The following is a 27,154-nucleotide window of genomic DNA, read 5'->3' on the forward strand; positions in this document are numbered from 1 at the left end:
ACTCTTGTGAGGTTTAAGTCGTGTTCTAATGTTGTTTCCTCCTCAAAAACAGACCTGGAGTTGTGTTTTGTTTCACTCACACATGTTTGAGCAACATCTCCAAACCTCAAAACGCTCCGTTCCACCTTGTGATGTCATCATGTGGTAGTCTTCAAGTTAACAGCTCCTTTTACCTTTTGTTTAGTTAAGACCGCAAATTCCAGGGCTGAAATGATCCAAATGAAGGTGTGAGGAGTTTAAAAACACAGCGGAGCACTTCCTGTATTACCACTTGATGACATCACAAGGTGGAACAGAGTGTTTTCAGTTTGAGAGAAGAACTCAGCCTAAATATGCAGGTTTGTGTTTATTTGTACAGTGTTCCTTTCATAATTGTACCATCTGGGTGTTTTTTGTGTGTTTTTGTACTTGTTGCGACGCTAGCACGGCGCACATGACTCACTGTGTTCTGTGTGGATTTAATGAGCTATAGGAGTTTTACAGAACATTACAGGCTTAAAGGGCGCACACGGCTAATATTAGTGCATCCTGTTGTAACGACGGCGTGTAGGTGGCATTTAAATGACCTGTTTTTCTAACGCCGCTCAGACGGAGAGCGAGGAGGAAGACTGGAGGTCCGAGACTTCAAGAGAAGAGCCAAAGAGAGTGAGTCTGAATTAGATTTCCAACTGGCACGGTAAAAATCTGTGTCGCTAAAGGGCTGATAACTGGTCAGAAATAATCAGTAGGTATCTGTACTTTTAACTTTCATTTTACTACAGTTGAAAATGTAGTGGAGTCTGGACAGAACCTTTTTGTCCAGCCTTGTGTAGAGTGACCAAACGTCGACCAACCGTTGACCCAGGACAGTCCGAGTTTTGAGCTCTGTGTCCCCTGTCTCAACAGATTTATCCAAGAAATGTCCACGGTCTCCCTATTTTTGACCGATTTGATCCCCTCCAACAGTAAAGAGAAATATAAGGCCGTATATTTCACTCCTACAACTTTTTGTCCAGCTACAGATTAGAAAAATGTTGTTTCAGAACTGGACGACTGAGGATTACAGACAGACATTTGTTTAGATAAAATACACAAAATTGAGCATGACTTAAAATGACATGACTGAAAACTACTACTGCTACTACTCTTACTCCTTCTACTACTGCACTGACCAAAGTCTCTCAGATTATAAATCTTGTGCACAGTATTCTGTATATTAATTGTACTTTAACACAGTTTTAGACTGACTTTCTCTGTGTACAGTCTGTAATAAGTTGACCTCGTCCCCTCCATCCGGCCCATTCCTCTGTCTGGACCTGACCTACATCACTGCTCTGCTCAAAGACGGCTTCGGCTTCAAGGAGACCACAGTCCTGCAGGTGAGGCGGCTGCACAACTGACTGATCTCTATGATAGATATCTCCCTTCACTTCTGGAAGTCCCAGTCTGTGTTCAGCTTGCGTACAAAACTGGCCTGGATCTTGCCATTTAACTGACTGTGGAGAGAGTCTGTGGACTTCTCTCCACTGCCTTGATTTTTCACTGCCATTCAGGTCAGATACTCACTCAGCATGACACTTGAGGACTTAATGTTAACTCCCCTCTGACCTGGCGTCCTGGCTCCCCCTTGCCGTAGCATATTTTGTGTTGTACATTGTCAATCTCAAGTTGTGATGGCAGTTGTGAACCCAGGTCCCCCATGTGAAAGTCAAGTGACTTACTAGTTGAGCTGTCTAGAGCGATAGCTATCCATCTATAGAGATCGATATTAGAGATATATATAATGTGTGTATGTTTCATTAGAGTCGGCAGTATCATGAAACATAAAATGATAATGGCGGATGAAGTTACTTAAGTAAAAGTACAGATACAGAGGTAAAAAGTAACTCAAATAAAGTACAGATATCTAAAAATGTGTTACCCTCTACCACTGAATGCCATACTGTGGATTATTCCAGGCAAAGCAATAAGATCTCCATGGAGACAAGCAGGCAGCACAATCACATCTGTAGTAGATTTAAATGAACAGCAGCTAAAAGTCAGTTAAGTTAATTAAACACTTTTAAATGCATAAAAGACTGTATCTCAAACACAGACACTGCATTTTTCTAGTATGTTATATTTTTATTTCAATAAATACAAAAGGCATTTTAGTGATTTGGTGTCGGTTTGTGGCCACAGTTGACCAAGAAAGTGAGAAACGTGGAGGCGAGCTGGGCTTTGGGCGCCATTTTGGATCATCTCCACAACATGAAGATCCACCGAGGAGACGAGACCTTCCCAAACCCTGTGACCTGTGACCTCTGAGGCTCAGCAGTAACAACTTATGTAATGTGCTCCACTTATGCACTAGGGGGCGATAGTCAGTAGATCTGTGGTTCTCAAACTGTGGTTCACGGACTCCTGCTGTTTTTCTATTTATTTACAATTCAATATTATAGTCTGGTTTATATCTGGCGATACTCCGAGGGTCAAATCACTTCTTCTGTTCTACTTGATGTGAAAAGTTTGAGAACCGCTGGACTATACATATATATTTTTGTATTTAATTAAACATTAGTGACGCTATTTTTCTGCTGCTAAAACGTCCCTGTAAATGTCTCTGTTAAAGTTCAGTTATCGCACAAAACGTAAACGGACTTTAAAACTAACCATGAAAGTGCAGAATGAAACGTCCCTTTATAGAGCTGGTACGTGATGATGTCACTTCCGGGTCCGACCAGAAACTCCACAGCGGATTTCGAGCTTTGTTTTTAGGATCTTATTCATCTTTTAAAAGTGTTTAACCACAAACTGTGTCAAAAACGTAGTAATAAGATAGCATAACAAAGGATTAGCAGTGTGTATATGTCACTGCTAACGCTAACTTAGCCTAGCACAGTTATTGACCTTGTTCGGCCCCGCCCACTTTTGCCGTAAACGCTCCTAAACTGCTCTTCTATTGAAATGATTGGGGTTCCCACTAGAATTTGGGAAAAGTTTTGCCGCTAAAATGTGACATAAAGTAGATTAATGTTCAACGACAACTCAATTTTTACGGTCAAGATCGGCCCCACGCAAAATAATCCAACATGACGACGATAGTGGCGTCCACGGCAACGTCCAGAACAAGGTGAATACGTGTAGATCCGTTTATGATCTTGTTAGCTGAAAATGACTGCAGTCTCTTTATAAAGTGAACCGTGTTGTCGCTAAAAAACACAAAATAAATCGTAAACATGTTCATTGTTTTGATGGACAGGAAGTGACATCACACTTAACAGCTCTATGCCCTTATTTGGAAAACTGCGCTGTGTAGGTTTATGTTCTCAACTCTTTCAATTTACTTTTTTTTTCTTTTTTTTTCTCTTAATCATTTTAAACTTCTCTTACTAAGACTATGCAACATCCACCTCCATGTTATTTATTCTCAGACACTTGTTAAATATATTGGTGATTTAGGGACTGTGGGTTTTTCTGGTGCTGTTGTGCAAAACCGTCGTCTGGTTTGTTTCATTTTTACTGAAAACAGGAAAATCTACATTGGTTCACATGACTTGAATTCAGAAAACAAGATGATAATGTGTTCGGTTTTTTTTAGTAGTTTGGACTGCGTGAAATGCCATGAAATTTTACCCATGATTTAGTATAGTGTTAGTTTTATTTTTACTTTATTGAATTATTAACTTGGTTATTTGGAAATTCTAAGCTTTCATTAATTACTGTTTTTTCTGGACTATAAATCACTTTTTTTTTCATAGTTTAGACTTGTTTTTTCTTCATTATTTTGCATTTTTTGGTTGGTGTGACTTGTTCTCCGGAAAATACGTTCACACTCACTTCGTTATACGTGATTTTATCGTCTTAAAAACATGAAAAACAATTAGCTCATTTTAAACAGTTCGCAGTGATCCAAAGTTATTCTAATTATTCACAGAGATGAGTTTATAAGCACTTTTTATAACTGTTAGAGACCAGAGAGGAGTCACGGTACTGCTAACAAAGACTAGCATGCTAACCGCTCACTCCCTGACTCTCAGACAATGGAACGCTTTAGAATTAGACGTTTATTTTGACCTCCAGAACTGTTATAAAATATATCTGACAAGGCCTTTACGATTTCGAATTAGTTATTTGAACCAATGTAGATTTTTTCTTGCCTGTTAATGACAAAATGGCCGACGTGGCACATATCGAGTCCTTACCTCTTTCTCTTTCAACAGTGAAGCACAAACGATTCATGGCGCTTGTGTTTATAGAGACTTTAAACCCGTGTTGGATTTCTTTGGGAGGAAAATGGCTGTAAAAACTTTTTGTACTTGACAAAATAAAAGCACTATTATTATTGTACTACTAATTACATGTATCTACAGTTGTGCAGTTTTTGTTGTTTTGTTTTTTTTTAAGCTAAAGTAGCGTGACCACGTCTTCTCCGTATGAATGTCCATCCGTCGTCATGGAAACAAGGTCATGAGGCTGAGCGAGGACCACCACCGAGTCCGACGAACCTGGAGGAGACGACGAAACAAAAAGTGCCACGTTATTAAAGGAAAGAAGAGGGTAAAAACAAAAACTGTGCTGGTTAGATACTGCAGTACTGTTACTTTAAAACGTTACTCCATCAACTTATACTTCAGTCCAGTAGTAACATGGTCATGGTCACGTTTTATACAGCGCTTTTCCGCCTTCAAGTCACTCAGAGCGCTTTACATCAGGGAACAATTCACAGACATTCACACGGGGGTTAAGTGTCTTGCCCAAGGACACGTCGTCAGCGTTGATCTGTGGGAGCTGGAATCACACCGCCAACCTGTGGGCGAATGGATCTCACGTCTCTAATGATGTTTATGTCGAGAGCGGGATTCAGATCAGTGGGCAAACGCGCTTTAAGAGAACTGGTACTGTACAAATAGTACTCGAGTAAGTACTGTTACACTCTACAATATAGTACTCAAGTAACAGTACTCGAGTAAGAGTACTGTTACACTCTACAATATAGTAACAGTAACAGTACTCTACAATACATTACACTTTCATATGTACTTGGCATCGGACGATATTAAAATTTTTTGTTGCGATTATCATGGCCAAAATAATTGCGATTAACGATTATATCACGATAATTATTAAAGTTTGACAGTTTAAAATGTTCTGGATATGAATCATTATCATTTTAATGTTTAAATATCTGTTCTAGTCTTGTACTAGAACTACGATCTAGAGGAGAACATTCGGGGCGAGCAGGGACGTTAACTCAAATTTGGGGGCCCGGGGCAAACAGTCTCACATGGGGCCCCCTCTAAGACGAACTACTAGGAAGAGAGTCCAATTCTGGGCCCCTCAACCCCGGGACAACAGACCCCTTTGTCCCTCCTGTCGACTTCCCTGTGGATAAGTCGCTTTTTTTCTGCACATTTTGGTGATACGATGGCGATTATCTGTGTGTAAACTGTGTGTATCTGCAGGACAGTAGAAGTCCTGTGTCCTCTGTCCTGTGTCCTGTGTCCAAAGCCCAGCGTGTCCTTAAACTCCCTCTGAAAACTGTAGATCTGACACAGTTCAGCAGGTCGCCTTTAAATCGCTGAGAACTCAAAAGATTTTGTACGGCTCAGTGGACTCGTATCGTTTTACAGCCGGGAATAAAACACAAGAGGTGACATTCTGCTGAGGAAACGCTCCGACATTTAAACTTCGGGAAAATGGGGAAAATAATGTGAGGTTTTGGCAGATTTTGGAAACGCCACACGACGATAAAACAGCGAAGGAAGAAGTACTCTATTCTGTTACTTGAGTAAGTTTTTACCTCTGCACTTTTACTTAAGTGAGAGTATTTAAGTACCTGATTAAAATGTACTTTAAGAGTACAAAGTATTTCACACAAGTGTTAAATGTAGTGATATCACAGTAACAACACAAATATTTTTTTTGTAGCTCATAGGCACAATCCATACGCAAAGTAATTAAAAGTGCTTTATATGTCACTACTTCAGTACGATTTAAAGTGGATACTTTTAACTTTTACTTGAGTACATTTAACAGTATCTGTACTTTCTACTCCACTACATTTTTGAACAAGACTGAAAAGTAAAAGTATTTCTATTACAGTTTGAGACCTGCTGAAAAGTCTGAGGGTTTATTTTTAACACGTTCAGAATTTGAGGAAAACAAAAATATACAAATAAAAACAGAAAAAAAAACTATTGATTCAGTCGTTTCTGTTGAACAAAATTCAGCTCAAATCTTTATCAAAATCACCACATTTGAAGCTTTAAAGACTCAAAACATGTGAAATACTTGTACTTTTTACTCTTTAAGTACATTTTTTTTCATGTGATACTTTTACTTGAGTATTTTTTGCTCCAGTATCTGTGCTTTTACTTAAATAACTAAACAGAATACTTGTTCCGTCGCTGCTGCAGGTGAACCCTTGTGTCCTGAAAAGCGCCTGATTATTTAAGGCTCTGATTTTTACTGGTTCATTTTAAAGAGTTTTCCGTCGTCCAGAGTTATTCCTCCCTCACCTTATAAACTCATCACAGTGAATAATAATGCTCTGAATGCACAAGCGCTTTTTACAGTTTTCAGAGGCCAGAGCGGAGTTTTACCATCACTGTAAAGCTAAAAACAGCAGCATGCTAACAGAGCACTAGTGTTACTTCCTGGTTCGATTTTATTACTCTGTTTTCTGATCCGTTCTAATGTTTCCTCGTCACAAACAGACCTGGAGTTGTGTTTTGTTTCATTCACACATGTTTAACGCACAAACCTGCAGATTTAGTTCTTCTCTCAGACTGAAAACGCTCTGTTCCACCTTGTGATGTCATCATGTGGTGATACAGGAAGTGCTCCACTGTGTTTTTAAACTCCACACACCTTCATTTCTAGAATCATTTGGATCATTTCAGCTTCTGGAGTTGCCACTTATCTCGACTGAACTAAAGGTAAAAGGAGCTGTTAACTTGAAAACTACCACTTGATGACATCACAAGGTGGAACAGAGCGTTTTGAGCTTTGGAGATGTGACAGACTAATAATAAAGTGTGACTTAAACATGTGTGAATGAAACAAAACACAACTCCAGGTCTGTTTTTGAGGAGGAAACAACATTAGAACACGACTTAAAGCTTCAAGAGTCAGTTTTACGTAATACTGGACCTTTAAAATTTAGACACAAATAAACCAGGTCCCGCCCCTTTAAGTGCACTAAAGTCTGAGTGTCTGACCTGGAGCCCTGAGCATGGCGTGGTGAAGGTTCATTGGTTCCACGGCCGTCGTCATGGAAACCATCCCCCCTGTGTTTTCACCGTCGACCTCGAGTAAACTGCTGTGTGTCAGCGCCTCGCCTGGAAACAACAAAAACACCACCGTTAAGATTTAAGACGCTTCAGACCAGGAGCGTTTATGAGTAACGGGTTAGAGAAAAATAGTATTTAAGTACAGTTTAAAAATGTACTTCAAGAGTAAGCAAAAGTATTCTGTTGTTTCATTTATTCACGTGTAAATGTAGAGATATAGATTAAAAATGAGACATATTTTGTTCAACAGAAACAAGATTTATGTTTTTGTTATTCTCGAACCCCTCAAATCATATAAAAAGTACTTTTACTTTTCAGTCCTGTTCAAAAATGTAGTGGAGTAGAAAATTCAGATACTGCTCTCAAATGTAGTGAAGTAAAAGTAAAAAGTATCACTGTAAAATGTACAAATGCCTAAAAAATGTGACCAGACCTGAAGCCGAACACCTTCACTCGAAAAATTCAGTCGTCTCAACTGGACTTGAAGTTTTATTTTACTATACAGAATAATTTTTAAGTTGTAAAAACTTAAAAATATGGTACAAAAGTCTTAGAACAGTTGATAAAGATTAAAGGTGCAGTACGGATCTTGTCTGGTTGAGCTATTACGGCTTTTCTTGAGTTTTCTTCATTTTTATATTTATTTAACCAGGTTGAAACTCCAAGAAAATCCACCTGAACTGAGCAAATAAACTTTTATGTTCTAACTAAAGGTTCTAATTACAATATTTGTGCGTTTCCACCTCCCGTTACCCTTACGAATCTTCAAAATGTACTTTAAAGACAACATGATGGAAACGCAACTACTGAAATTAACAACTCATCTCCATAGAAACAAACAGGTAACACGAGCTAACCTTAAAAACATGGCTCCTCTCTCTGTCTCTGCTGCCGTCAGACTCGTCATTTTGGTCTTAAATGTTCGTATTAACCCTCTACATGATCCTGGTTTTTTTTTATGTCATTATTTTGTCCATAAATCAAGATATGAACATTAATAACAGACAAATCAGGCTCCTTCTTTCCTCGAGGTCGCTCCTGTTGGCGTTCACTGGAGCTGAACGCTGCAGGTGACGTCACACTCACTCAGTCACTTCTTTACACAGTCTGTGGATTAAACTCGTCTTCGTCGTCCGCGAGGTGAAACCGAGCGCGAAACATTTCAGTGAATATTTAAGACATTCATACGTTCTATATAAATCCGTTGCTGCTGCTACGATTTCTCGCTCTGCCCCAAAGAAGAAAAAATGTAATTTGAATTTGAATAAAAAACATTCATAATTCTGTCTGTCAAATGTTACTGAAGCTGAGAGTATTTCTATGCACATTTTTAATAAAGAAGCTGGAAGTCATTTTTCATTGATCATAACTAAAGCAGCTCCAACAGAAGGTCACGACCTAAAAGTGAAACATGTGGACTGGATTTAGAGTTAATGAGCTCATTTAAAAAGTCTAGTTATAGTTACACTTTTCACTGTGGAGATGTTACTGATTTGCCTGGAATGTTTCACAGCACAGCATTAATCTATTTCTCCTGAGAAAAGATATAGAAGACAGTGACATCTGGTATTAAATCAGCCCTGTCCTGTAAAATGGACTTTAAACATGTTCTAGATGTTTCTCCTCGTTGAGCCTCTGAAGTTGTATTTGAGTTTAATCTTTAAATCGATTTTGTCCATCAGCTTCTGTTTTCACCTCCCACTGTGACACGCCCACCCAACAGAGTGTGAGATGGCGCTTCTGGGGTACGAGATAAAAAAGGAACCACCGTGTCAAGTAATAAAAAAAAAACAAGTGAGTGTGACTTCACCCACAGCGTTCAGCTCATCGAGGCTAGAGCGGGTACAGCGGCAAAGGTGGAGCCCACTTCCTTATTTGTAATTCTGACTCTATCATAGCAACCAAAGAGCCAATCCAGAGCGAGGCTGGTTAAGAACTCCAACTCCAACTCCAACTTCAACTCCAACTTCAACTCCAACTTCAACTCCAACTTCAACTCCAACTCCAACTTAGCCGCTATAACTGCTAGCCTTGATGAGCTCCAGTGAACAGGAGGAGCGACCTCGGGGAAAGAAGGCGCCTGATTTGTCTGTTATTAATGTTCATGTCTTGATTTACAGACACAATAGTGAAAATAAAAACCCCACGAACATTTAAGGCCAAAATGACGAGTCTGACAGCAGCAGATACAGAGAGAGGAGACAGTTTTTACACAGAAAGTGGATTGGAGTTGAAATAGGCTCCTCTTTAGAACAGTGGCTAGCAGGTTAGCTATGTCCATTTATATAAACAGTCTATGGTCTAAGCGTCTCCATGAAGACAGGAGCATGGAGCAGGTTACACAGTGCATCTTTAAAGGGTCGGTTTAGTGCGAAGTCCTGACCTGTGTCTCGCGGTTCGTGGATGGCGCTCTCGTCTCCGTGACGTTTTCTCATGTGAACGTTTCTGCTTCCGGACTGAGAGAAGGTTTTTCCACAGATCCCACACACATGAGGCTTCTCCCCTGAACAAAAACAAGAAAATGAATGAAAAATACAAATGTATACTGAACTGAACAGCCGCAGGGTCTGAACAGCCGCAGGGTCTGAACAGCCGCAGGGTCTGAACAGCCGCAGGGTGTGTCCTCTCACCTGAATGAACGAGCATGTGTTTGCGGAGACTTGAATACTCAGCAAAGGAGCGTCCACATCCGTCTGCCTCACACAGAAAAGGCTTCTCTCCTGAAATAAAACACACAAACGCATCATAAATGACTTGAATTTGTGTATTTAATCTGGATTTAAAAGTTTTGGCGCGTTCCATTCACCTCCATAACTGTCTGGTCGTAACATCTAATCTATAACTTGAAATTAAAGCTCTACTCTGTAACTTTTTAACCAGAGCTACACAAAAATAAAAGCATTTTTTCATTCTAGGTGTTTCTATTGAACTGACACATTTAGAAAAACATGTGTCTTTACAGTGAGCACGGCTGCATCTTAACAAACCAACAACACAATAAAAATGCATCATGGAATCATTCTGGTGCTGTCAGGTCTAAAAAATTACACAGTGTTACTTTATGTGCTACATTTTGTCCTTCCAGTTACATTAATCTAGCAAAATACATTGTTTTCAAAAGATAGACCAAATACTTTTGAAAAACTGAATCATATTTGAAGGTGAAAGAAACACAAATATACCACCTGCCTCTGGGGAAGAGAAAAGACTCACCATTAGACTGTAAAATATAAGTAGGAGTAAAAGTGTGACATTTCAAAACTAATCTGACAAGTATAACTTTATTAAAAAGTTACTTAAATAAATATATTTGAGAACTGCCCTCTCTCACCTGTATGAATGTGTGTGTGTTTCTTTAAGCTCCGCCCCCTCTCTCTCACCTGTATGAATGTGTGTGTGTTTCTTTAAGCTCCGCCCCCTCTCTCTCACCTGTATGAATGTGTGTGTGTTTCTTTAAGCTCCGCCCCCTCTCTCACCTGTATGAATGCGTTTGTGTTTCTTTAAGCTCCGCCCCCTCTCTCTCACCTGTATGAATGTGTTTGTGTTTCTTTAAGCTCCGCCCCCTCTCTCTCACCTGTATGAATGCGTTTGTGTTTCTTTAAGCTCCGCCCCCTCTCTCTCACCTGTATGAATGTGTTTGTGTTTCTTTAAGCTCCGCCCCCTCTCTCTCACCTGTATGAATGCGTTTGTGTTTCTTTAAGCTCCGCCCCCCCCTCTCTCTCACCTGTATGAATGCGTTTGTTTCTTTAAGCTCCGCCCCTCTCTCTCACCTGTATGAATGCGTTTGCGTTTCTTTAAGCTCCGCCCCCTCTCTCTCTCACCTGTATGAATGCGTTTGTGGTTCTTTAAGCTCCGCCCCCTCTCTCTCTCACCTGTATGAATGCGTTTGCGTTTCTTTAAGCTCCGCCCCCTCTCTCTCTCACCTGTATGAATGCGTTTGTGTTTCTTTAAGCTCCGCCCCTCTCTCTCACCTGTATGAATGCATTTGTTTCTTTAAGCTCCGCCCCTCTCTCTCTTACCTGTATGAATGCGTTTGTGGTTCTTTAGGTTCCCTGCGGTCGTAAACTTCTTGCCACAGTTCTTTTCTTTGCAGATAAAGGGTTTGTCTCCGTTGTGTGTCCTCATGTGAACCTGGAGCCTCTGCAGGACGTAGAAACTCTTTCCACAGCCCTCAGCCCCACAGCGGAACATACGGTCGTTCCTACAAAACACGAGACAAAAATTAAAACTACTACTTTTAAATCAATCAAAGTTTATTTACAAAGACACAGGAGAGACCAGAGTGAGTAAAAGGCTTGAGAATATGTCAAAAACACATCGAATATAAACAAAATGGACTCAAAACATAATGCATCTGTGAAGGAAATTGTAAAAACTGTTCAAATTTAAAAAGTCCTTAGTGTTAAATAACAGTCTGAACAAGTGAGTCTTTAACCTGGAAGTGAACTTTTACAGAGGAAAAATGTAGAAATATTTCACATCACTTCAACTGCAGATATTTAGATGTTTTTCTATCAGTTCAGGTTCCAGTCTTGTAACTAAAATGAAGAATTATCACCACAAAACTCACAGATCAGAGATGTTTATGTTAACAGTTTAAAAGGCCCATTTCACACTATTTTCTGTTACGTTATAATGTTGTTTCCTCATCACAAACAGACCTGGAGTTGTGTTTTGTTTCATTCACACCCTGTAAATTTAGGATGTGTTTTTCTCTCAGACTGAAAACGCTCTGTTCCACCTTGTGATGTCATCATGTGGTGATACAGGAAGTGCTCCGCTGTGTTTTTAAACTCCACACACCTTCATTTTTAGAATCATTTGGATCATTTCATCTCTGGAATTATTGCCAATCTCGACTGAACTAAAGGTAAAAGGAGCTGTTCACTTTGAAAACTACCACTTGATGACATCACAAGGTGGAACAGAGCGTTTTGAGCTTTGAAGATGTAACAGACTAATAATAAAGTGTGACTCAAACATGTGTGAATGAAACAAAACACAACTCCAGGTCTGTTTTTGAGGAGAAAACAGCATTAGACCATGACATAAAGCTCACACGTCTGCTCAATTTTGCGTAATATAGGATCTTTAATAAATAGTTTTAAGACTTTTTGAGTGTGACAGGCTTTAATCCTCCTCTACTCACTGTGATGATTGACATGATACATAATGTGGAGTCTCTATTGTTGCGCACAAGGTCACACGGCGCTGGTATAAAATAATAAAACAGGAGCCAGCTGTCACTCATATCAGAGCGGCCGGGCGTCGCAGCTGCCAGCTCCGAAGTTAAAGTTGTCTCCCGTCTTATGTCACCACGGCAACGGGACACACAATGGTAGTAATTCTGCAAAGATGTCTACACACGGCGAGGGCCGGGCGAGGGTCGCACCGAGAGAACGACGGCGGCAGAGTGAACGCACACACTGCAGTCGAAAGTTTGGACACACTCAGTCAATGTATTTACTTTTGTTTTGACAACTTTGTTCATTTTATAAAGACACAGAAGACGAATATATGAGGTAAGATCTATGGAATTGTGTAGTAAAGATAAAAAGTCAAATACATACAAAATTACAAATGTACAGGTTTGTACATTTGTGATTTTAACTTGCACTGTTTATAATTTTATAATTTTCAAATCTTTACTATGTTTTAAGATGATCAATTACCATCGGTCCAGGGACCTGGCTAATCTGGTGCATTTACAGAAATGTTAATTAATGTACATTGTCTCTGTCAAATAAACTACATAAATAAATAAAATATGAATACGAGTTCAATGTGGCGTGATTGACAGATGATCAGCCAATCAGGGACACGAATGGACATGGTCCATCCATATTGGAAAAAATAAAAGAAAAAATGTTAATTAATAAATGTTAATAGTAATAATAATAATAATAATTATTATTATTATTACTACTACTACACTGGATTTCCTCTGTATCTCACTTTCAAACAGACTCAAAACCTCTGTTCTTGGAGTGTTGTGTTGTTGTTGTACCTGTGCGTTTTGAGGCTGGAGTGTTGTGTTGTTGTTGTACCTGTGTGTTTTGAGGCTGGAGTGTTGTGTTGTTGTTGTACCTGTGCGTTTTGAGGCTGAAGTGTTGTGTTGTTGTTGTACCTGTGCGTTTTGAGGCTGGAGTGTTGTGTTGTTGTTGTTGTTGTAGCTGTGCGTTTGAAGGCTGGAGTGTTGTGTTGTTGTTGTACCTGTGTGTTTTGAGGCTGGAGTGTTGTGTTGTTGTTGTACCTGTGCGTTTTGAGGCTGAAGTGTTGTGTTGTTGTTGTACCTGTGCGTTTTGAGGCTGGAGTGTTGTGTTGTTGTTGTACCTGTGCGTTTTGAGGCTGAAGTGTTGTGTTGTTGTCGTACCTGTGTGTTTTGAGGTGGTACTTCAGATGTGCGGGCCATGTGAAGGTTCGACAGCAGCCCTCGAAGGAGCAGTGAAGGACAGACTTTGGCACAGAGCGAGTGGAACGAGGAGAGACGCACTTCCTTCTGTCTGCAGCGTCTGAACTTAAACTGTGTGTCAGGTCACCTAGGAAACAAAAAACACAAAAGACTCTGTTAAAGTTCTGGTACCTGATTTCTTACCATGTATTTAAAAAAAGGAGTCTTGCCCCAGTACAGATATATTTTATAGGCAACTCTTAAGCTCAAAGTAACAGAAATGAGCTTTAAACCATGTTCTAATGCTCCAGAACGCTGCTGCTCGGGTCCTGACTAGAACCAGGAAGTACTTCACACATAAGTCCTGTGCTCAGGTCTCTGCACTGGCTCCTGTAGCTCAAAGAATAGACTTTAAATCAGCTCTGCTTGTGTATAAGTCTCTCCATGGCCTAGGTCCAAAGTACATCTCCGACATGTTAGTGCCACATGAACCATCTCACACTCTGAGGACTTCAGGGACCGGCCTCCTGCTGGTGCCCAGAGTCAGGACTAAACATGGGGAATCAACGTTTAAGTTTTATGCAGCTAAAACTTGGAACATTCTTCCTGAAGATGTGAGACAGGCCTCTACTTTGACAATATTTAAATCCAGACTCAAAACGGTTCTGTTCAGCTGTGCATACGACTGAAAGGTTTTTATTCTGCACTCTTCTCTTTTAATGGTAATTTTATGATGATTATTTGTGATTATTTATGTTTTGATTTGTGTGATTTTAATGTCTTTTTTATTCTGTAAAGCACTTTGAATTACCTGTGTACGAATTGTGCTGTACAAATAAACTTGCCTTGCCTGTTATCTCATCAAAACAGACCTGGAGTTGTGTTTTGTTTCATTCACACATGTTAGACTAATAATAAAGTGCTATTCAGTCTATATCTCCAACTACATACACACTATAAACTGTTCATTTTTTACAGCCTAAGCTCTAAACCATGCAGCTGTTCAGCCCCTGCGCTCCATCTGTAGAAAAGTTAATCCCACACAACACAGCCCTGATCTGAATGCAATCACTGGCCTTTTAACAAACTCCGACTCCCCACTCAGAGAAGCCTTTAGCCGCTCCCGTCAGCTTTAGCATCGCAGCAGAAACACATGAATAACTGAAGCCCCATTGCTAAAGGGAGCCAGGCTAATCGAACACGTCTGTGTGGGAGAGAAGCCATTAGACCCCAGAACAGAGAGAGACTGAGACCTGTTACAGCTGCTCACTCCACAGACAGTAAAAACAGTCTGAAAGTCCACTGGAAAAAATACAATGGTTCGTTTGTTTTTTTTTTACATCTACAAATAAAGTCTGAAATGGAGCGACAGTGGCTCAGTTGGTAGAGTTTGTCCACAGATCTGAAGGTTGGCCGTTCGAATCCCGTTCAACATAAATATCATTGGGTGAGTCGTCAAATCCACGGACCCACAGGTCGGCAGTGCAATTCAAGCTCCCACAGGTGAATGCTGTTGGTGTGTCCTTGGGCAAGACACTTAACCCAGTCACATGCACAGATAAACAGAACCGTTTGAGTCTGGATTTAAATATCGTCAAAGTCGAGGCCTGTGTCACATCTTCAGGAAGAATGTCCCAGGTTTTAGCTGCAGAAAACTGAAACATTGATTCGCCATGTTTAGTCCCGCTTTAGTCCCGCTTTAGTCCCTGCTTTAGTCCCTGCTTTAGTCCCGCTTTAGTCCCGCTTTAGTCCCGCTTTAGTCCCGCTTTAGTCCCCGCTTTAGTCCCCGCTTTAGTCCCCGCTTTAGTCCCCGCTTTAGTCCCCGCTTTAGTCCCCGCTTTAGTCCCCGCTTTAGTCCCCGCTTTAGTCCCCGCTTTAGTCCCCGCTTTAGTCCCCGCTTTAGTCCCCGCTTTAGTCTCCGCTTTAGTCCCCGCTTTAGTCCCCGCTTTAGTCCCCGCTTTAGTCCCCGCTTTAGTCCCCGCTTTAGTCCCCGCTTTAGTCCCCGCTTTAGTCCCCGCTTTAGTCCCCGCTTTAGTCCCCGCTTTAGTCCCCGCTTTAGTCCACGCTTTAGTCCACGCTTTAGTCCACGCTTTAGTCCACGCTTTAGTCCACGCTTTAGTCCACGCTTTAGTCCACGCTTTAGTCCACGCTTTAGTCCACGCTTTAGTCCACGCTTTAGTCCACGCTTTAGTCTCTGCTTTAGTCCTGCTTTAGTCCTGCTTTAGTCCTGCTTTAGTCCTGCTTTAGTCCCGCTTTAGTCCCCGCTTTAGTCCTGCTTTAGTCCTGCTTTAGTCCCGCTTTAGTCCACGCTTTAGTCCCTGCTTTAGTCCTGCTTTAGTCTCTGCTTTAGTCTCTGCTTTAGTCTCTGCTTTAGTTCTGTTTTAGTCCACGCTTTAGTCCACGCTTTAGTCCCGCTTTAGTCCCCGCTTTAGTCCCGCTTTAGTCCACGCTTTAGTCCACGCTTTAGTCCACGCTTTAGTCCACGCTTTAGTCCCTGCTTTAGTCTCTGCTTTAGTCCTGCTTTAGTCCTGTTTTAGTCCTGTTTTAGTCCTGTTTTAGTCCACGCTTTAGTCCACGCTTTAGTCCACGCTTTAGTCCCTGCTTTAGTCCTGCTTTAGTCCTGCTTTAGTCCCTGCTTTAGTCCCTGCTTTAGTCCCTGCTTTAGTCTCTGCTTTAGTCCTGTTTTAGTCCTGTTTTAGTCCTGTTTTAGTCCTGTTTTAGTCCACGCTTTAGTCCACGCTTTAGTCCCTGCTTTAGTCCCCGCTTTAGTCCCGCTTTAGTCCCGCTTTAGTCCCGCTTTAGTCCACGCTTTAGTCCACGCTTTAGTCCACGCTTTAGTCCCTGCTTTAGTCCTGCTTTAGTCCTGCTTTAGTCCCTGCTTTAGTCTCTGCTTTAGTCTCTGCTTTAGTCCTGTTTTAGTCCTGTTTTAGTCCACGCTTTAGTCCCGCTTTAGTCCCGCTTTAGTCCACGCTTTAGTCCCCGCTTTAGTCCCCGCTTTAGTCCCGCTTTAGTCCCGCTTTAGTCCACGCTTTAGTCCCTGCTTTAGTCCTGCTTTAGTCCTGTTTTAGTCTCTGCTTTAGTCCTGTTTTAGTCCTGTTTTAGTCCACGCTTTAGTCCACGCTTTAGTCCCTGCTTTAGTCCAGCTTTAGTCCCGCTTTAGTCCCGCTTTAGTCCTGCTTTAGTCCCGCTTTAGTCCTGTTTTAGACTGAACTATGAATTAACAAACTACTAAATGAATAACACTTCAGACCATGTTTGAGCTCTGACAGTGTCTTTAGTCGATTATTCTGCTGATGTGGAGGAAATGACAGGACTTAGAAACATGAACTCTCCTCAATCACATCCACACAGTGAGGGGCTTTGGAAATCTCTGGGTAAAACAGTTCACTTTTCTCACAAAATCTGTCTGTAATTTGTCTCAGGAGGAAGCGGAGATCAGAGACGACGCCGGCGGACGCCATGACAGTGAAACGTTTTATCTGAGGCGTGCGGCGCTGCTTTAAACTGATGGTGATGATGCGGTCAGGACTCGTGCTGTGTGCTATTAGATCAGTGGATAAAGGGACTTCGGCTTCAGCTAAAGACGAGGATGTGCTCTAGAGAAACAGTGAAGCCGGGGCAATTAATAGAGTTTAAACAGATAAGAGAGCGATTTGTACGAGTCAATCAGCTCGAGGTCGTTTGAATCAGACCTATTCTTCAAAATGGACTTTCCAAAGAATTCATCCATGTTCTAGTCGTTTCTTGAGTGTCTGACGTTTTATTTGGACGGATTCATGTTTGAGTTTAATCTTTAATCCACTATTTTCAAGACACCATTTTGTCGATCTGCCCCCGTTTAACCTCCCACTGTGACACGCCCACTGTGCCACGCCCACCATGACGTCCGCACTTCTCCAGTTTTATTTTCTTAATCGTTGATACTCGTAGGATTCTGCAGCGTCGTGTCGTCATTTTGGTACAGATGAATAAAAATGTGCTGCTAGAGTGTGATGTGCATCTGTCCATAGGGGGCGACGTCAGCTCCTGTTGGACACCACAGTTTTCTAACATGGACATCAGAGGATTTGTTTCTTTTATTAAGTCGTTTTAGATGAATATTGTGATTTAAAATGTGTAAATTATAACAGAATGATCCACAGAGATGAGAACCATAAAGACACAAGTTCAATAGAGCTGATTTAAAGGGGAGGTTTACAGCCAGTCCTGTGTCAGTAAAAAAAATCTGTTTTCTTGTGTCGCACTGTATTGCACTGATTTAAAACCTGTTTTGTTTATGTTCAGGAAAGTAACACTAAAAGCTTTTTTATTTGTTTTTATAAGACAAAATAAAGTGAATAAAAAATATAAGGCATTTAAAGTAACACCAAGCAACTTTCTGGAGGTGGCACATCACCTGCATGACTCCGTGGAAATGAAACATTAAAACCACACTTCGGAACATTCTCCATGGAGATAGATACATTTTATGGAAATAATGTAGAAGTGAGGGAAGGATGGAGCGTGAGATTGACAGGCGGATCGGTGCAGCGTCTGCAGTGATGACATCGCTGTATCGGTCCGTTGTGGTGAAGAAGGAGCTGAGCCGGAAGGCGAAGCTCTCGATTTACCTCAGTCTACATTCCTACCCTCACCTATGGTCATGAGCTCTGGGTAATGACCGAAAGGACAAGATCGCGGATACAAGCGGCTGAAATGGGCTTCCTCCGCAGAGTGGCCGGGCGCACCCTTAGGGATAGGGTGAGGAGCTCGGTCACACGGGAGGAGCTCGGAGTAGAGCCGCTGCTCCTACACATTGAGAGGAACCAGCTGAGGTGGCTCGGGCATCTGCTCAGGATGCCTCCTGGACGCCTCCCTAGGGAGGTGTTCTGGGCATGTCCCACCGGGAGGAGGCCCCGGGGAAGACCCAGGACACGCTGGAGGGACTATGTCTCTCTGGCCTGGGAACGCCTTGGGGTCCCACCGGAGGAGCTGGAGGACGTGTCTGGGGTGAGGGAAGTCTGAGAGTCCCTGCTTAGACTGATGCCCCCACGACCCGGCCCCAGATAAGCGGAAGAAAATGGATGGATGGATGGAATAACTTTTAAAAGTATTTTTGGACTGAAAACAAACCATGTTGAGCACATTAGTGATCACAGAGCAGGTTACCTGATGGCCACGGCTTTAAACTCTTAATACGCAGAACTTTAACCAATTTATAATGCTGTTTCCTCCTCAAAAACACACCTGGAGTTGTGTTTTGTTTCATTTTCACATGTTTGAGTCACACTTTATTATTAGTCTGTTACATCTCTAAAGCTCAAAAACACTCCGTTTCACCTTGTGATGTCATGAAGTTGTAGTTTTCATATTAACAGCTGCCGTTTATCTTTTGTTGTTTAGTGAAGATTTGCAATTCCAGAGCTGTTCTAATGTTGTTTCCTCGTCACAAACAGACCTGGAGTTTTGTTTTGTTTCTTTCACACGTGTTCAACACACAAACAAACCTGCAGATTTAGGCTGAGTTCTTCTCTCAAACTGAAAACACTCTGTTCCACCTTGTGATGTCATGAAGTGGTAGTTTTCACGTTAACAGCTCCTTTTACCTTTAGTCCTTTAGAGATTAGCAATTCCAGAAGCTGACATCATCCAAATGATTCTAGTGAAGGTGTGTGGAGTTTAAAAACACAGTGGAGCACTTCCTGTATTACCACCTGATGACATCACAAGGTGGAACAGAGCGTTTTCAGTTTGAGAGAAGAACTCGGCCTAAATATGCAGAGTTTGTGTTAAACATGTGTGAATGAAACAAAACACAACTCCAGGTCTGTTTGTGACGAGGAAACGACATTAGAACAGATCAGAAAATGGTGTAACACGGGACCTTTAACATTTGAGTTTTTAAAAAAGTTTATGAGGAAAAATTATTGGGAATTTTACTTTCAGGACCTTGGCAGACATCAGAGCGGGCCGGACTGCTGAGACACAGAGAGAACATCCAAACTCCACACAGAAACACCCAAACTGATCCAAGAACCAAACCCAAAACCTCCTTGTGACCGGGCCGGTATGGCAACTACTCAGCCACCAGGACAAACATGGCATTCTTACAGGTTTCATCTTTTTGTTGTTTTCTTCTTGTTGTTCAGTCAAAATCTATAATTAGTTGGTGACAGAAGCGTTTACGTCTCTGGGGCTTTAATTAGTTGTGAAAATGTGAGTGGAGCAGATGCAGTTTCATTATAATCTACAGTAGCTCTGGATTTGAACACCAAGTCTGACGGAAACATCACCACGAAATTCAAGAAGAGTTTATCAAGTTTATGAAGAAAAGAGCCTCATTTTACCTTTGCTATAGTCTCCAGTGTGTTATATGCAACGCTGACTATACATCGACTGTAAATTTCGGACTATAAGCTGCTACTTTTTTCGCTCGGTGCAGCAAATTTTGATTTTAACTCGCTAACAGCCACCGGGGGGCGCTCTCTAGCAGTAAACGCAAAAGTGAGACAGATGTGGGGAAAGATTATGCGCTGAAGAATAGACTTGTTTTGATTTTAAACTGTCATTTTGCGCATCATGGACACGCCCTCATCGTGGAAAACAGATGAAGAAATGTGAATGATGCAGGTTTAAGATAAAGGCAATGGATCTGCACATCAAAGAAGGAAATAGAGCCATTGCATGTACGTTTGGAAACAAAGAAGGAAATAGAGCCACTGCATGTACGTTTGGAAACAAAGAAGGAAATGGAGCCACTGCATGTACGTTTGGAAACAAAGAAGGAAATGGAGCCACTGCACAAACGTTTGATCATCAATGAACCAATGGTGCAACATTTGAGGCAGCAGCCGGAAGAATTTACTGTAAATTTCTGAATATGAGCCGCACCAGCACATTTTTAAAAGAAAATCAATTTTGTCCATATATAAGCTGCACCTGATTATAAACTGCAGGTAGAGATATTTACACAGAAAGACAGTACACAGAAGTTTAAAGTTTTAATTTAAGACGCGCTTTAAAAAAAAAAAAAAAGAGCCTGAAAATCTACTGTGTCCCTCGTGAGTCTGGCGTTCCCCTTCACGTGTCTCGTTGCGTCCGATCAGGGCCTCATGTTAGCCGGCAGCAACACACACACTCTGTAGGTCTGAAGCCGGTAGGTTTCCCCAATAAGTTCTCATTTACCTCCGTTTCGCTATAACAGTGCTCCAACTTTACTACTTGTTTAACCAGAGGTAGCGGTCAGCGGGTTCTTGCTGTGCGTCCAAAATTTACGGTAAATGGTATTATACGGCACTTTTTAGTTCAATACTAAAACATGAATTCACTAAGGGCGTGACAGACATAATATTAGATTTGAATATCAGGTTGTGCGTTACCGTTGGTCACCGTGGTTACAGCCCGGGCCTCCTGATTGGCTCTGGCGTCTCGTGCGATCTGAGCTCGTGTGGCGGCGATGAGGCTGTCGTGGGCGAGCTCCTGAACGCGCAGGTACCAGGGCGCTCCGTCCACGCCATAGTCCCCCGAAGACATGCCATCGTCCTCATCCTCATCTGGGCCGTCCGCGAAGATCAGGGACTCGGAGGAGGCTGCAGAGGGAGACAGTGAGGAAAGACACAAAAGACAGAAGCCGCCGCGTTACAAACAGGAAGTGAGCATGGGCTGTGCTTCTGGCTCCACTGACTCTGGCTCCAATTCACTTTCTATTGAAAAGCTGTCTCCCCTCTCTCTGTACCTGCTGCTGTCAGACTCGTCATTTTGGTCTTAAATGTTCGTATTAACCCTCTACATGATCCTGTTTTTTTTCACTATTTTGTTCATAAATCAATGTATAAACATGAATAAAAGAAAAATCAGGCGCCTTCTTTCCCAGAGGTCACTCCCATTAGCGTTAGCAACAGGTTTGATCGACAGCATAGCTAAGCGCCCGCTCCCTGTTAAATCAACTATACAAGCAGGAAGGGGCGTTACCTCCAACAGCCTCGGTCCTGATTGGCCCTTTGGTTGCTACGATACTCGCGGTCGGAATTCTAAACATGCAACTCGACTCCAAATTCGCCGCTATAACCGCTAGCCTCGATGAGCTTCAATTTAATAATTGATTTGAATTTTATTAGGTTGTTTATTTTGTGTTTTCTGATTTTAATAAAAGTGTCTCAGTGTGTGTCTCAGTGTGTGTGTCTCAGTGTGTGTGTCTCTCTCTCTCTCTCATATATATATATATATATATATATATATATATATATATATATATATATATATATATATATATATATATATATATACACCCCTCTCTCCACATCCCTCTCTCTCCTTATCTCTTTACTCTGTTGCTTAGACACTGAGATCAAACCACAAACGTTCCAGTTATAAGACGACCCTCTGTAGGAGGAGGAAATACTGACATATATATATTTTATGATCCTAAAAATAATATTTGGACATAAAGTTCTGAATCCATCTAAAATGTGCTGCTAAATTTGACCATAAAAGTGAAGAAATGAATCACTGCACATATATTCGTATCCTCACTTCAACAAACACACTGCACGTTAGTTTGATTATTTTATTAAAGGTTCACTATGTAACGTTTCTGTTGAAGCGTCTGCCACCTGGTTATGTCAAAATGGAGATTTTGTCTGGAAAGTTGCACAGTACGGCTTTAAACTATGACGTTTCATGAATTAATTTTGTAATTGTTTTTATCTCTAGAAAAATATGCACTCTTCATGTTATCGGGGGGTCGCTTCTCCACCGATCTGACGTTTTAATTAGCCTGGTGGCGTTAACTACTTGTCTCCATGGCGATAAGTTAAATGCCGTGCTGTGTAACACTCCAGGCAAAGAAATAACATCTAACAGAAGAGACAAGGCCGTGACTCTCACAGAAAAGTTACTTAGTGAGCTTTTAAAGACTGTAAACTCCATATTCTAGCTAATCATGCATTATTTGATAGATTTTATGTGACATTATTACCTTTAGCGAGGTTGAGCAGGACGTAGGAGCTGGTGTCGCTCTGCTGCAGGTCGTGGAGGAGGGGAGGGGGGCTGTGGGAGGAGGTGGCGTGTCCAGGGACCAAAGAACTGTCCTCAGAGACGGCTCCGAACTCGGACAGAGACGGAGGACTGACCGGATCATGGCTCAGGCCTGTATCTGAACAAGACAAAAACAACAAAAAGTTTATTTCTACAGCACAATTCGTACACAAAGTAATTGAAAGTGTTTTACAGAATAAGAAAAAAAAAATCTCAATAAAATCACAATACAACCTAATCAAACCATAAATAATCATCATAAAATTAACATTAAAAGAGAAAAGTAAAAAAAACAAAAAAAAAAACAACTTTCAGTCATGTGCACAGATAAACGTTGTCAAAATAGACGAGTGTCTCACATCTTCAGGAATAATGTTCCAGGTTTTAGCTGCACAAAACTGAAACACTGATTCCCCATGTTTAGTCCTGGTTTAGTCCTGGTTTAGTCCTGGTTTAGTCCTGGTTTAGTCCTGGTTTTGTCCTGGTTTTGTCCTGGTTTTGTCCTGGTTTTGTCCTGGTTTTGTCCTGGTTTTGTCCTGTTTTGGTCCTGGTTCGGTCCTGGTTCGGTCCTCAGAGTGGCACTGACTGAGATAGTTAATAGAATCAAGCTTTTAACGGGGATGGGCCCAAATTGATTTTTTTTTTTTTTTTTTTTTGAGCCGCTATCTGATATTTGATCTGCTGCTGTGGTCGATTACAGATATTTAGCTTTTAAAATCCATAATGAGCCCCACAAATCTCAAGTAACGATCACTAATTCACTTTCGTAAAATCAATCAATCGATCAATAAATCTTTATTTACAGAGCCCGTAACGACATTAAGAACACTGAAAACATTAAACAACATAGTGTCACTATTGAGTGTTAAAGTCCATCTGAATAAAAACCTTTTGAGCCTGGATTTAAACATGCCAAAGTCTGTGATGGCAAATCAGGAGGCAGTTTGTTCCAAAGTTTGGTGCCAGTGACTTTGGCAAAATAATAAAAATAATAAAATGTTTTTTTTATCTGGGATTAAAAATCATTAGTTGCATGTTTGTGCCACAGACATAATCATTCTTCAATCTCCATTTTGACCCATTAGTCTGTTCAAAAAGTGCACTCCGAAAATGAGGCAGCGTAAAAAAAATAAAATAAAATAAAAAAATAATAATAAAATATCGATATCGGTCATTGATATTGGCTGATACTGATAATGGAACCCGTATATCGCCCATCTTTACTTTTAACAGTGAAATACTGTTCCAACCAGGTATTATTCAGTTTCATTGGCATTTTGTTCACAATAACAATCACAATATTCAGACGATGATAAGGCAAAATTAAATGTTCTCAAACTTGTCTGTAAATGTTGTGGTTTGGGTTTAAATATATAATAATAAAATAAAAAATAAGTTAATTAAATGTCTGTAATATAAACTTTTGATTGAAAAATTACTCATAACTCTTGTTTAATTTCAGTTTTTAATCCGTTCTTTTTGCAGCCCTTTTAACATTTTTACAGACAATATATTCATTATTTTGCATATCTCCAAAACAACAACTGCAATAAAATCCATGTTTTTATTTTACAGAATAAATGTATTTAACTCCCTAAAGTTGGCCTCCTTAAAATGACTTAGCTTTTAAAGAAACAGCCTATTTCTTTATGTATGTAACTTTAAATAAGATATAAAGTGTCCAAAGTAGTTTCAAACGCCTGAAGAAACGATACAGTCATTAAAATGTATCTATAGCTGCACTCGAGTTTAAGTGTTTGACGTAGTTACTGTGAGGGTCACTCGTTTCAGCGTGGACAGTGAGGCGTTTTAAGTGAATGGCGGCCTTCTCGGCAGTGGACCGAGTCAGACTTAATGATCCTCTCCACGCTGAAGGCTTACGGCATTAATTTAAGTCAAAGCGTGAAGAATTTGCACCTCAAGGGGACAGCTATCTAATGAAACAAAGGGATTATCCAGAGCTCCAATACTGTACACATAAACAGGGATACTCTGGCACCACGCGGCGTCAGCATTTTAAACTTTAATGCAACTTCATAACTGAATGTCAAGTTATACGGATCACTGCCTTTTCATAACTTTAAAAATAGCCTAGTCTTAAGGATAAAGGGTGTTTTATCTCTCCTATGAGGTTAGACTGGGCCAAAAAGGCTTCAGTGCGTCACCTGTTTTCAGATGTTTAAGATAATTTGATGTTTAATCCAGTGAAATGGGTTTTTGTCATGGCGCTGCTAAGGCCGATTGTTTAGACGGAGAAATACAGACAAACCAACGACCAAACAAAAATAAATCTCATATATTATGCTAAATTTACCTTTTAATGTTTTATGTTTGTGTGTGTGTGCCTGTGTGTCCATGTGTCTGTTTATGTTTGTGTGCGTGCATGTCTGTGTGTGTGTACGTATATGTATGTGTACGTGTATGCGTCTGTGTGCATGTGTGTGCGGACGTGTGTGTCCCTTAATAAAATATACTTTGCTGTAATATTAACACACGTTTCATTAATTTCAGTTTTGTGAGTCAGTCATGTGAAAAAGGGCCTGGTTTCATTTTCACATATTTTATACAAATTGTGCTGTTAAAATGACGGGGTGAAGATATTATAAATGGGCTTTTAATTTAATATTTGAAAATAAAAAAAACACTGCAAATGAACCAACACGTTACCAGTTTTGTCTGTGCTTAAAATGTTAAGATAATAAACAATATCTGTGTAATCTCTCAGTCGTCCAGGTCTGATCCATAGTAAAATTTAAAAAAATACATAAAAACTGTCAACTGGACAAAAATAAGGAGTGAAACAACTTTTTGTCCAGTTGACAGATTTCTATTTTTTCTTTTACTATAATAAACAATAGTGGAAGGATCGGTCTAACAAAGATTCAATCTCCTTCACGAGGAATCAATAAAACATAAAGTTCTACCATAATGTTCTAAATGATAAACAATAACAGTCCATTAAAATGATAACAGCCTCTGACCTGAGAGCTGCAGTGGGCTGCACAGGGAGCTGACAGCAGGGGGCAGCAGAGGGACACAGGACTTGGCCCCGGTCTCCTCCAGACCCTGAACCAGAGGGATGGACGCACTCTGCACAAACTGCACCAGCAGCTGAGGAAAAAGAGAAAACAGTGAATATCGGCAATAGGATGACCACTTTATTCACTATAACTGTTACGACAATACAAGTCAACATGATAATACTTACACTGCCAGGCAAAAGTTTCAGTGTTTTTTTTGTTTTCACTACTTTCTATATTTTAAATACACACAGAAGACATCAGCTGTATGAAATAAGATATATGGAATTATGTAGCAAGGAAAAAAGGTAAATAACTCTATTAAATATTTTTGGATGAAGCAAAAACTTTGAGGATTTGAAAAAAAGAAAAGAAAAGTTATTTACCCTTTTTTCTTTCCTACATAATTCCACATATCTTACTTCAAATATTTGATGACTCCCATGTGTATATAAAATGTAGGAAGTAGTAAAAATTTAAAAAAAATTAAAAATTAAAAACTGAAAGAGGGTGTGTCCAAACCTCAATAAAGCTTAGACCTCACATCTGTCAGACTCAGTTGTTTCTCTTTCACTTTTAGGCCCTGTTTTTGTGCACACTCTAATATTCACCTTTCTATTTGTCGTAATGTCTTAATTAAAAAAGTAAAAACAAACATGTAAATCACTACAATTATTTACTTATTTCAAAAGTCAATGGGGCTGATTTTTTGCCTTGTTGTGCATCAGGTTCTTTCTCAAATCGTGCAGTCGTACATGGATAAAAACTGCAAATAAATCTTAAACAAATTACAGAAAATTACCTCTGGTTTGGAGTCAAGTTCATCAGAAAGCATGGGTCTCTCTTTGTGATCTGAAACATAAACAAACACTAAACATATATATTTTACACTATTTAAACATTATCACAAGGCTGTTTTAATACTACTCCTAGATTCACGATTAAATATTGTTTTTAAGTGATATACGACTCGTAAGCTAATTGATAAAGTGGTAAAATCTTTTGACATTGTAAATAAACACATACCTGTCACCACTACTTCAATTATACAGATTGTAGCTTCTTCATAGCTTCACTGCGGGTCATCTTTGTGCCATTTTGTCCCTGTACCTACAAAAACATCATAAATATCGAGCTAAAACGCTTTTAAAATCCTCAAAACATCATAAAACAAAGCATTTAAGTATCTTTTTTCCATATCCGTGCGCTAGCTAGCACGTTTTCCTTGTTGTTAGCATTAGCATTGTTAGCACCGGAGATTGTGATCCGTGAGCAGTTAACGCTTCGCAGGTCAAAAAAACCACAAAATTTATGTGGAATTATTTATAAAAACAAATTATATCGGGCGCAGTACCTTTCGGTCCCCGTGAGCGTAAATTAAATCATTTTAAAGTTGGATAAATGTGCCAAAACACAGGCACATTGCGTTCATTTTGATGCACTACGGAAACACAGAGGAGAATTTTTAGAGCATC

The 27,154-nt window shown here is 40.4% G+C and overlaps 2 protein-coding genes across 2 annotated transcripts in view; one reads left to right on the top strand and one right to left on the bottom strand.

The window, feature by feature from the left end:
• The window catches only part of entpd5b (ectonucleoside triphosphate diphosphohydrolase 5b), a 17,693-nt gene extending 14,095 nt beyond the window's left edge, over positions 1-3,598 (top strand). Inside the window, exons 12-14 of the mRNA XM_055232066.1 lie at positions 589-645; positions 1,243-1,358; positions 2,161-3,598. Of these exons, the coding sequence (XP_055088041.1) occupies positions 589-645; positions 1,243-1,358; positions 2,161-2,286 (299 nt within the window). The 3' untranslated portion in view covers positions 2,287-3,598. The remainder of the gene's footprint in view (positions 1-588; positions 646-1,242; positions 1,359-2,160) is intronic.
• Positions 2,083-27,132, bottom strand: znf410 (zinc finger protein 410). The gene is made up of 12 exons (XM_033991024.2): positions 27,034-27,132; positions 26,706-26,789; positions 26,482-26,531; positions 25,641-25,770; positions 22,601-22,777; positions 21,003-21,212; positions 13,627-13,792; positions 11,273-11,454; positions 9,884-9,973; positions 9,637-9,756; positions 7,182-7,301; positions 2,083-4,466 (listed from the first exon to the last, which is right to left on the bottom strand). The coding sequence occupies exons 3-12, from the start codon at positions 26,512-26,514 to the stop codon at positions 4,366-4,368; spliced, it is 1,329 nt and encodes a 442-aa protein (XP_033846915.1). The 5' UTR covers positions 26,515-26,531; positions 26,706-26,789; positions 27,034-27,132; the 3' UTR covers positions 2,083-4,365.
• Positions 27,133-27,154: the final 22 nt, after the last annotated feature.

Source organism: Periophthalmus magnuspinnatus, chromosome 24, assembly GCF_009829125.3.
Source record: "Periophthalmus magnuspinnatus isolate fPerMag1 chromosome 24, fPerMag1.2.pri, whole genome shotgun sequence".
Taxonomy (NCBI): domain Eukaryota; kingdom Metazoa; phylum Chordata; class Actinopteri; order Gobiiformes; family Gobiidae; genus Periophthalmus; species Periophthalmus magnuspinnatus.